The sequence below is a fragment of the Gymnoscopelus microlampas genome (genome assembly GCF_963454915.1).
Source record: "Gymnoscopelus microlampas genome assembly, chromosome: 9".
NCBI lineage: Eukaryota > Metazoa > Chordata > Actinopteri > Myctophiformes > Myctophidae > Gymnoscopelus > Gymnoscopelus microlampas.
The window spans coordinates 8,784,605-8,796,183 of NC_139946.1; the positions used below are offsets into that span (position 1 = coordinate 8,784,605).

Genomic DNA, 11,579 nt, shown 5'->3' on the forward strand with positions numbered 1-11,579 from the left:
TCAGAACTGGGAATGGTCCATCTCATCCAGCCAAGAGGCAGGGCTGGTGGGGAAGTCAGGGTATCCCGTACTGCTGCCCGTTGAGAGGTCTGAGGTGGGGCCCCCGGCCATGGCCCTCAGAGCCTGCCCTACCCCTCCTGCGCCTCCCTGGGCCACTAGACTGTCCATGTTGAAGCCCAGGTTGTTGAGGAGAGGGGTGTGACCAGGCAAGGAGGCGATGGAGGAGGGCGACTGCGGGAGGCCGTAGGGACTTCCTGCTCGGATGTCGTGATAGGGTTGTCCCGCAGCGTCGAGAGAGAAGCCGCCGTTCAGCACGCCACCGTTTGCCACGTCCCCAACACTCCCGTACAGCCCGTTGGTATGGCCCAGGTCTGACAGGATCTGGTCCTCTGTGGTGGGGGAGGAGAGAGGTCGTTATATAGTTGCTGGGTATTACGGCATGGACACATCAATGGTGCTGTCAACAACGTGGACATTACATTGTTTAAATACAATGTGTTATATATTTTTATAGTTCCATACACATAAGTGCCTCTATGAAAGGTATTTACAGGGGCAATATTATGTAGAATTTAACGGAGGCAAGTGACCTGGGTGCTGAAGTGGCCTACTTCACAAGTGATTTTGTTTTTCTTAGTAAGACAAAGAATGGAAGAGAGGTCATGATTTGCTTTCAACCTGAACAAAGGATGTATGTGTACAATTACAAAGTATTTGTCTCAGTCTCATCCCCTCCTCTGAGCAGTTTCAATAACAACCCCCCCGCGCCTTCCTCCCAGAGCACTTTCTCTCTAATTGACTAAAAGCTTCACCTGCTTTATAGAGTTTCTGCCACCGTGTTTTCATTTCTCGTAAAGAAATGGCCTCCTTTTTAAAAGTGGCTGGGGGACTTTTATGACTACCCAAAATGGGGGTTTGCAAACATTAAATAACTATAAAAAAAAGAAAGGAAAAAAACATGGGGATGTCTAAAATGACATTTGTACGACTGCAGGTGACTGTTGGCCCTCTCTTTTCCAATAAGCTCCGTCATAGTGACAAATAGAAGGGGGAGGTGAAGGTGGAGGAGCGAATATATGGCGATGTGAGGGGAATGGGGGCTGAGAGACAGATTTTTGGATTTGCATGTGTACAGCATCCAAGCAATATAAATTACAGTTCGAGAGAGACGCCACGATGCCATGTCAATGCAAATATTTTGGCTCCCATATACAGTATAGTACCCACAGACATTAAAACCCCTTTGGGAAATTTCAATAAAGAATGCATCAATTAGTTTACATAGTAAAAAGAATTATTAAAATCTGGAGTGTCAATTTAACTCTGACAGGGTAAAGATTGACCTGTAAATGTCTATTCTTCAGCATTAAATTATTACTTTCATTATATTATGTCTGCAATATAATACAAACCTCTGAAGCTGAGTTCACTGTCGCTGAGTCCTGCGTCATCAGCTGAGCTTTCCTTCTCTACCTTGGTTCCTCCCCGGTTACGTTTGACGCTCTTATAGAACTGACCCCAGCGATGCCGACCAGCATCCTTCTTCAGACGCTTTTCCTTTGCCCGCCGGTTCTGGAACCAAACCTGACAGGGAGGATAAAACAGACAGGAGTTGATAAAACAGACAGAAAGAGAAAAAGAGTTGGACCCAGTTCAGTCCCACTTTTTTTATCCATCTAGAACATTGGGAATGGAAGCAGTAAGAACCTGTGTGTGATAAGGAACATACCTGCACAACTCTCATGTCCAGCCCAGTCTCGGACGACAGCTGCTCTCTGACATGGCGTGCTGGCTTCGGAGAATTCTTATACGCACTTTTGAGGGTCTCCAGCTGTTTGGCTGTGATAGTGGTTCTTGGTCTCTTGGCCCCAGCTTCTGAATCATCTGAAGAAATGTCAAGTGTATTTTTACACTATTGTCATTGACAGACAGTTCATCAATAACACATCTAAATACATTTTGTTGCTAATTTTTATAGTACGGTGAATTTTTGATGACAGAATATTATGGCATACTTTTTTCTACAAGATAGTATAGCATGTGGTATTTTTTAAAGTATATTTTAGATTATTTTATTCAGATACAGGGTAGACATAATCTATAGGAAACTGAGCAAGCACAGAGAGGGGAAAGACTTGCACCACAGGTATCCAGCCAGAATATAACTGGAGACGTTGCAATTACCGTAGAGTAAAATGTATTTGAAGTCCTAGTATGGTATGTAATGATGTATTTTTGAAGTCATAGTATGTATGATGTATTTCTCAAGACATAGTATAGTGTATGGCATATTTTTGTAGACATACTGTATGTATGACAGTTTTAAGACATAGAATGTGTGACATACTGTATTTCTGAAAACATACTGTATAGTAAGTAGGGTGTATTTTTACATATTTTTGGAGTAATATTATAGTATGGTATGTAGGACGTATTTCTGAATGGTAAAATAAGCTCAGAAGATGCAGGGATATTATGTAGCAGGTAACAGGCCCAAGTGCGGTTGCATGAAGTTGCTAACAGCAAGAACTTCATGCAACAAGATGGAACTCCTCCATAATGTTTAAAGCATGACACATCTTGACATTTACACTAAAACCTGAGCCAGCCAATATTTTCTCTCAGATCTTTTATTGTTTTTTTTTGTTTTTTTTACCTTTATACGTTTAAAAGCATTGTGGCTTATAAAACAAGCCTTCACGTCTGAGGACAGGTGAAGCCCTTGCCCTTGTATAGCATAGATGTGTGTTAAATGAAGTGAATGGTCATGTGTGGAGCTGTATTATTGTCCTCCTGCTACTGTCCCACTCCTACAGCAGAGGACATAAATCTGTCCAGCCCATGGTGCCAGAGTAGTGGAGTTACTGGGGCGCTGCCATAAAAGAGCATTGCTTCACTTTACATAATCAATCAGAGACGCAGGGAAATCTCCATGAATACGCAGAGAGACAGAGAGAGAGGACGAGAGAATAAGAGAGAGAAGATAAAGTGACAAAGACCGCACAGACAGAGAGAAACAGTGTGCAAGAAAACAGTTGTGAGTGTTTCAAATGGAACCAAATGGATGGATTCCATTTGATTTCAGTTTCTACCCTCTCAGAGTTAAATGAACGCTGCGGGATTTCACATTGTAGGGAGAAAGGCCCTACCATTTTGTTTGGCTGTCTCGTAATCCTCCTTGCAGACGAGCCTCCCATCCTCCATGAGGTAAAACTCGTCCCCGGTGGCCAGCTGTCGACTGCACATGACGCAGGCGAAGCAGTGCAGGTGATACACAAAGTCCTGGGCCTTCCGCACCACCTGTGTCGGAGGGATCCCCTGTTGGCACGACGCACATTTTGTCCCAAAACGTCTGCAGGGAAAAAACGACGAGACAAAGACAAAAAGACATGCAGAGATGGAGACGCTTGTCAATAGGTTGTATAATATATATTCAGGACGTAGAAAAACAAATCCATCATCAGCATACACCGTAAACTCCTGAGTGTTAATTTAATACGTACTAATGGAACCAAATGGATGTTTACGGCTGTGTAACTCAAGAGTGTACGCTCTCTCAGAGTTAAATGAACACTGAGGATTTTACTGCGTGCTGTCAAAAATCACCTGTGGTATCCCTCTGCTATTTGCATCACGTCACAGGCTGATGAAGACAGCGAGACCAAACGTGATTAAAATTGCATGCATGATGCCTGCTCTTTCCACACCAGCTGAGAATGATGGCACAGTGTCTTTATTAATAGTTGTGCCAGCTGTGGTATGAGGGGAAAAAAATCTGCACTGGAATGCATTTCCGTTAGCAATAGACCTGTCCTCCGCTTGATGGATGGATAGGATCAATGCGGTGTGTGGTGGTGGTGGTGGTGGTGGTGGGGGGGGGGGGGGCTATCTGGGCATGTGCTGTATATGGATGTGTGCCTTTGAGTGTGTATGTGTGTTCTGTGAATGTTTATGTGTGTGTGCACTATTTGGGTGTATGTTCGTGCATGCATAATGTGTGCGAGTATACACCTGTGTGCATCTGTCGGCGGGTGTGCGTGTGTGTGTGTGTGTGTGTGTGTGTGTGTGTGTGTGTGTGTGTGTGTGTGTGTGTGTGTGTGTGTGTGTGTGTGTGTGTGTGTGTGTGTGTGTGTGTGTGTGTGTCGTGGCTGTGTTTGCAAATGAGGTGGTGAGAAAGAGTAGAGGAGGAAGAGCAGAAGGAGGAGGAGGAGGAGGAGGAGGAGGAGTGCTCACAGTAAACACACTCTGAGGAGAACCAATAAAGCCCTGACTCAGGAGAGGTTTTAAATCACACAACCCATCCAAAGAAATAAAACCTTCCCTTCTACAGACCAAGGTGAAGTCTGCTCATGACTGCTGGGAAACAACCGGGCATGGCTCTGTGTGTGTGTGTGTGTGTGTGTGTGTGTGTGTGTGTGTGTGTGTGTGTGTGTGTGTGTGTGTGTGTGTGTGTGTGTGTGTGTGTGTGTGTGTGTGTGTGTGTGTGTGTGTGTGTGTGTGTGTGTGTGTGTGTGTGTGTGTGTGTGTGTGTGTGTGTGTGTGTGTGAGTACCACTCCACTTCCTAGCTCTGGTCAACCACTGTCTCCAGCCTGGTCTCTCTCTCTCTCTCTCTCTCTCTCTCTCTCTCTCTCTCTCTCTCTCTCTCTCTCTCTCTCTCTCTCTCTCTCTCTCTCTTAGTGCTATAGTCCACCATAGCAGTGTGTTTGAGCATTAAGATGTGCCCCCCCCCCCCCACCGCCTCTCCGGTTGTCCCCAGGGCCAGCTAATACAGTTAGCCTTCACTCTGAGACCCCAGAGCTTTTTAGGTCTCATTGAAGCTTTGGACATTAAAACCTCTCAAACATGATTTAGTAAAAAGCTCAGTGCAGATCGTGTTTTGGATAAAAGTCAAACTTGATTTTCTTCTTTTTAATGCCTCAGAAATTCAATTGTTTAAAGGAAGAAACAAGAAACAAGAAAGTAAGAGAAAGAAAGAAAGAAAGGAAGAAGCTGTAGTTGTAAATGCAATTGTTTAGTGCATCTGGAGTTGAACTTTTTAATGAGGTGGGGGTTTCTTTATATCCTAAATCAATTTTAAAATGAACACTTTATCAACAGCATATATAGTCAACTTCATAACTGTCGTTGGTTTTGTTTGTAAATGCATGCATGTTGCTGAGCTATTAATTGCATAAACCAAATCAAGCAATTAGCAAGTACAGTTAGTAGTGTCTAGTAAAAATAAGTAATGAAGAGTATTGTGAATTTTCAAGAATCAATATAAACTATATTATGAATGTTCAAGAATCAAGCTACTTACAGTGAAATTTGTTATGATTCACACCCCAGAGCTAAATCCGGATTGTTGTATTAAAGGCTATATGACTCTTTTTGCCTTTTCATCATGCATGTGACTTTCCAAAAGGAACGACAAAGAGAACTGGGCCACCAAGTGTCTGACCAGTAAGTTATAAAACAATCATGAAAAAGTCTGTGGTGTAAAGTAACTAAGTATGTTTACTCAAGTACTGTACTTAAGTACAATTTTTAGGTATCCTTAATTTACTGGAGTATTTCCATTTTCAGTACTTTTATTTACTCCACTACATATCAGAGGCAAAATATTGTACTTTTTACTCCACTACACTATTTGAAAACTTTAGTTACTAGTTACTTTGTAGATTTTGATTATTATTTAAAAAATGCATTAACCACTTCAGCCCTATACATTTCGGCCATTTGAAAATAGCCGATCTACAAGCTCACTTTGCAGTATTGATTATTTTACTCAAGTAAAAAATGTGAATAGGCCTACCCTACTTTTTCCACCACTGGAAAAATAAAATAAAGGTCACAGATTATTAGATGTATTGGTGTGGATAAATACAAAATAGCTACTCACTTGAAGAAATCCTCTTTGCAATAGACATTTCCCGCCCGCGAGAAACACTTGTCTGCCAGCGGTGTCTGACAGTCGGCGCACTTGAGGCACTTGGAGTGCCAGTGTCTGTCCAGCACCTTGAGGATGAACTTGTCCAGGATGTGTTGACTACAGCCAGCACACTGAGGGATCTCTGTTGGCGAAGGACAAACACACGGTTACAACCATCGCCATGCTGGCTTGTAGTGGACATTTTTGTCATTTTTTTATTTTTTGCCATGGACATACAAAATTAGTAGACTAACATATAAAGAGCTAGCCCTAAATGACCATTACGGGTCTGTAACTCTGACAGTGTACAAATGGAACCAAATGGACTCGTACAGGTCTATTTGGTTCCATTTGGTTCCATTTGATAGTGGTTCTCCTCGAACTACTGTCCTATAGTGCACTCCTACTGTGCCATAGTGTCATAGTCAAATCAGTGTCATACACATTCTGAAGAAAACCTGGAGACTGACAATCAGTAATTGGGTCTCATGATCAAAATAAGAACATTATAATGTTATGTTTAAACAAAAAAAATCTAAAATTTGCCACGGGTAAGGACATGTCTTGCCATGGCACGGACGCATGTGTCCGTGTGCATATTGATGACCCATGACAATGTCCTAAGAATTACATTTCTCCCTGCGATATCCCTGACAATTGCCATTTTTTCCCCCCGCTATGACTTATAGGCCTACTGGTCATAAAGGTACAAACAAACAATAAGTGAGCATCTATAGCCATTTTCATAAGCTCAGCAGCAGCCAAATCATTCACATTCAATAGCTTATTGGCTACTCTGCTGCTCAGGGCTTTGTTTGAGGCCTGTTCTGTTCGTCGTTCCAACATTCAGTCATTGTTGCCGTATATAAAAACGTGATGAAATGGGACCGTTTTCCAGGCAGCAGCTATAGGCTATAAGCACACTATTTTTGACAAGCCTATTGATTTAGAGTTTTTCTGTTTTTGTTTATCGATTAGGCTATACCTCTATGCCTCTCTCTACTTCTTTATATTGATGGCACAGTCTCAGTCAATCAGTCAATCATACAGACACTGTAACACTTTGGCTATCAAGACAAAATTATATCTAATTACTGGAAAGGAACACCTGATGAGCACTGCAGGGAAACAGGCAATCAGACCACCGTCACGTTTGCAGACGCATGGAATTCATTGGTTATGGTCCACTGTTTCCCAAATGGGTCGGGACCCATTTCTGTGTCACGGACCAAATTTTATGGGTCACAAGTAGGCTAAATAAATCCCATTTTTTTGTTTCCTATATATCTGTTAGGATATAGGAAACAAAGGATTATTATTTCAAAGGATAAAAAATAAAACATTTTACCGTTTAAAAATCTGCTATTTTCACTGTTTGGGTCCGGGGGAGACATCAAATGGGTCTCGAGCTAAAAGTTTAGCCACTGTTTAGTCTAAACGTTTCAAAATGTGTAAGCTTATTATATAGGCTACTGACCAACGAAAGAAAATAAATGTACATACAAAATTGGATATTATTTGCTCAGCAAAGCCTGACTGGCTTTCAATAACATAATTCAGAGTCCATTTTTTAAATATTATTTTTAAGTTTCATCTAAAAACTGACTTTGATATTGCAAACTATTTTATCTTGTAATTACACATTTATATTGAAGGTTTAGATTTTAAACTGTTAAAAATGTTGAAATGGCTCGTGTTATTTACAGCCACATGACTCCATGGTCCATTTTCTTCATTTGCAAAATAATAATGCTAGGCTAATAAGGGTAATAATAATAATAATAATAATAATAATAATAATAATAATAATAATAATAATAATAATAACAACAATAACAATAACAATAAATAATAATAATATTAATAATATAAACCATAAAACCAATTCTACTAAGTCGTGTTAAAATGTCCTCTATTATTATTTTTCTTTCTTTTTTGTATAGACTACTACTATAGTAGCGGGTTTCTTTATATGAATGCATAACGAAGGAAATGTAAATATTATAATCTATATTCAAAGTCATTGGCGAGGAAACGTGACAGTGACAGACAGGCAATAGGCTAGATCCTGAAAAGTGCTGCACCAGTAGTTCTTGTGTAGAGCGGTGGTTCTCAAAGTGGGGTCCGGGGTCCTTGGGGGGGGGGGTTCCAGCCCAGCAAAAGTAGTTAATATAGCGTCACAATCTTTGTAATCACTTAAACCATATTATTATCTACAAGCTCAGAGTGCTGTGCCATGAGCTTATCTGCTATTTTTGAAAAATCCCTGGCATAAAAAAATGTTTGATATGGGGGTTGAGGGTTCCGCATATGGGGGGTCCGCAGACAAATATTCATTCATTCATTCATATCATTTTAGAGGTCCTTGACATGAAAAAAGTTTGAGAACCGCTGGTGTAGAGAAGACATTTAGGCTACAGTGGTCATACAGTCAGTATTAGGCCTAACACGTTGAAACTCGCGAGGAAGTTCTTTTATTATGCAGCTTGCTATATAGAGGTCACAGCTCGACGAACGCACGAAAATGCACTTAAAGCCTGCACGCTTGTGGTCTATAAACGTCAGGTCAGTTAAACAAAAACATATTTATTTAAATATGAAGTATTCTTACAACAGTTCTAAGAGAGAATGAATAGCCATCTGTCTTAACGGACGTATGGCTTGCTTGTATGCAAAACAATTTTGTGGAATAATAGGCCTATACAGTTAGCAAACGCAGAACATCACCATTAATACAAGAACGTATCAAATCAGTGTATCTGAACTGAACAGGGAAAGTTGCATTAATAACCCTGTACGTCTGTCTCACAAAACAAAATAAAAAGCAACATTTGTCACGAATTAGAAACAAATTCAATGATTTTTCTAAAGAATTTCATGAATGAATACATTTTAAAAACCTAAGAAATTCCATAAATTACAAAACAAATGTTTTGGCTATGAAAATAGCCAATCTACAAGCTCACAACAGTTGCATTGCGAGCATTCTATTTTCACTCTCCAATAAGAAGTTAGCTATATCTACAGGTAAATGCAAGGCTGATAAGCCGAGTGGTTGGGGTTGTAAATGCCTAATGTAACTGTGACTTTTCAAAATGTAGCCTATAAAATATAGGCCATTTGAAATCAGAGGATATACACTCGAGCCTGACTGGAATAATGTGGAGGGAGATGTGGTGCTGAAAGGAAAGCAGCACGAGGATCTTGGCAACGTCCACCGACCACGTTAGAGGTCTAATAGCGAGGTCCCACATTCTCTCTTTCTTTCTCTCTCTCTCTCTCTCTCTCTCTCTCTCTCTCTCTCTCTCTCTCTCTCTCTCTCTCTCTCTCTCTCTCTACACACACACACACACACACACACACACACACACACACACACACACACACACACACACACACACACACACACACACACACACACACACACACACACACACACACACACACACACACACACACACACACACTCTCTCTCTCTCTCTCTCTCTCTCTCTCTCTCTCTCTCTCTCTCACGCACATACACACGCACGCACATGCACACGCACGCAGCTTGTAAATCTCTCTACCCTTTGGACCTCTTGCAGAGAGAGGCTCAAGTGGCCTGCATATCTTGGCGGATCTCTGCTGTCCAGCACCTTCCACTGGCCAGGAAGCCAGTCTCATCGCCTCCATCACTGAGCCACCCAGACACATTTTCAGAGATTATGAGGCTGAAGTGTTTAGCACTCAATTGTTTTTTGCAGGATTTTAGAAGGAACAGTTCAATGGGCATGCCAACGATTTTGACCTATGTGTTTTTGAACATAAAAAAGCTTCTCTCTGTATGTATTAAACTGAAGACAACATTCATTCTATAATATGCCAATACTAATGTAGAGGTTTGACGTTTGGGTTGTAATGTAATTGCCCTGATTAAGAAGAGAATATTCATATTGGCCATAATAAAACGGTTAGATGTATTCCTAGACCTATTTACTTTTATTCCTAGAATAATCCGGTTTTAAATCCAGGATGAAAACTATAGCAGGGGGTTGAGTGGCAGGATCTGAACCCAATCTTTTAATCTGCCTCGATTTATAAAGTTCAAGAACATAAACCAACTAGCCTAGTTTTTTTTCCTTCTCTTGATAAGAATACTTCGTATTTAACGTGATAAATACTTCAAAATAACGTTATGCTTAATAATGACTTTGTTACTTTAGTTAAAATACGTTTTCTAACTTATTTAGCACAAGGCAACTATTGTTTGGTGTATTTTCTTTTTTTTAAGCCAAATTGAAAACATGTGAATAGCATTCATAAGGACGAGTGATGGTAGAGGAAAATTAGGCCCAAAACATTTCATTTTTAATGTATAGCAAAATCAGTGCGGGGAAACATGGCTCATATCCCATTAGCTATTAGGGCATTCCAGTGTGGATTAAAACAATTTTGAGAGATAGCATACTAGGCCCATCTGTATTATACTGGCTGTCCTTTGAATAATTAGGTCAGATTTATTTTTCTTTATCCAATTCCACTTCCATCTTGATTGCACGATCAGATTATGAAGGGTTCGTCGATATTATGATGATGATGACTGACAAAGAATAGATGCAAAAAGTACAGGCAATTCTCCTCTTTGGTGCTGAAAAGAAACGGTCTCGCATCCTTATAAATCGAGGGGGAAAACGTCTTTAGGCTACTAATAGCGGTTAAAAGCTCCATGCAATTGACTAATTTGGCTTCCCGAAAAAGACGCAAAAAAAAGGATTAGATATCCGTTTGACCCAGTAATAAGCGTCAATCAAAGTCAGAGGGTTATTTGTCTGATGGGTGATGACAACTAGCGTCTGATCTCTTGACCACTGCAGGCTCGTTTACAAATTAACGGCTGCCCGGCATGGTGGGATAACTAAGCATATACGGATGCAGAGGACACCGAAAAGTTTGTGTCAAATACAATTGTAAAATAAACAAATAAAACAGGACGGGCACATGACCAAACTATCCTGTATAGTAGTAGCATGCATAAGTCTGCAGAATTCACGGTTCTATCCCTTTTTGCAGAATGAATATATGATGTTTTTTTTACATAGTATTGTTTGTCATTAAATGTTTCGATGAATTGAATACACAGGACCCCAATGGAAACAAGCCATGGTGCTTTCTTGGGTTTAATCCTTTTTAGTATCACTTTGTATATAGAACTGTAGCCTACTTTCTGTGCTTTTTTTTGCAAACTGCTAAATAAAGTATTCAATCAATCAATCATCCCTTTTAGTGAGCCTGCAAAGATAAATTGGCCTGATGTTCATTGCAAATATATAGGGCTACTTTGAATTATAAAAAACATACCATATCCAGCCTTCTTACCCATTATAATTGCAAGTATCATGCCATATCACATCAATGGCCTATATAGCCATATGTGATAGCTTAGCCCTCTCTTGGAACTCGGCAATTTGATAGCCTCTCCTCCTTGTCCTTTTAGCGTCAGTCCCCTCGGCCGACTTTTAATTAAACCCCTCTCCTCAACCATAGTAACCCTGCAGCACGTCATTAATCAATAGGGGGAAAAAACAGAGAATAACGGAAAGCCTTACGTTGCATTGGCACTCCAAGAATGTCTGGTAAACCCTTCACAGGACTCTCTGATGTCGGTAGAACCGCCGTGCTTTGCATCAT

The 11,579-nt window shown here is 40.6% G+C and overlaps 1 protein-coding gene across 1 annotated transcript; it reads right to left on the reverse strand.

The window, feature by feature from the left end:
* On the reverse strand, window positions 1–11,579 carry lhx4 (LIM homeobox 4; the record flags this gene model as incomplete). Its single annotated transcript, XM_084066685.1, has 6 exons — window positions 1–389; window positions 1,413–1,584; window positions 1,730–1,884; window positions 3,150–3,352; window positions 5,883–6,054; window positions 11,498–11,579. The coding sequence occupies 6 exons, from the start codon at window positions 11,577–11,579 to the stop codon at window positions 1–3; spliced, it is 1,173 nt and encodes a 390-aa protein (XP_083922811.1).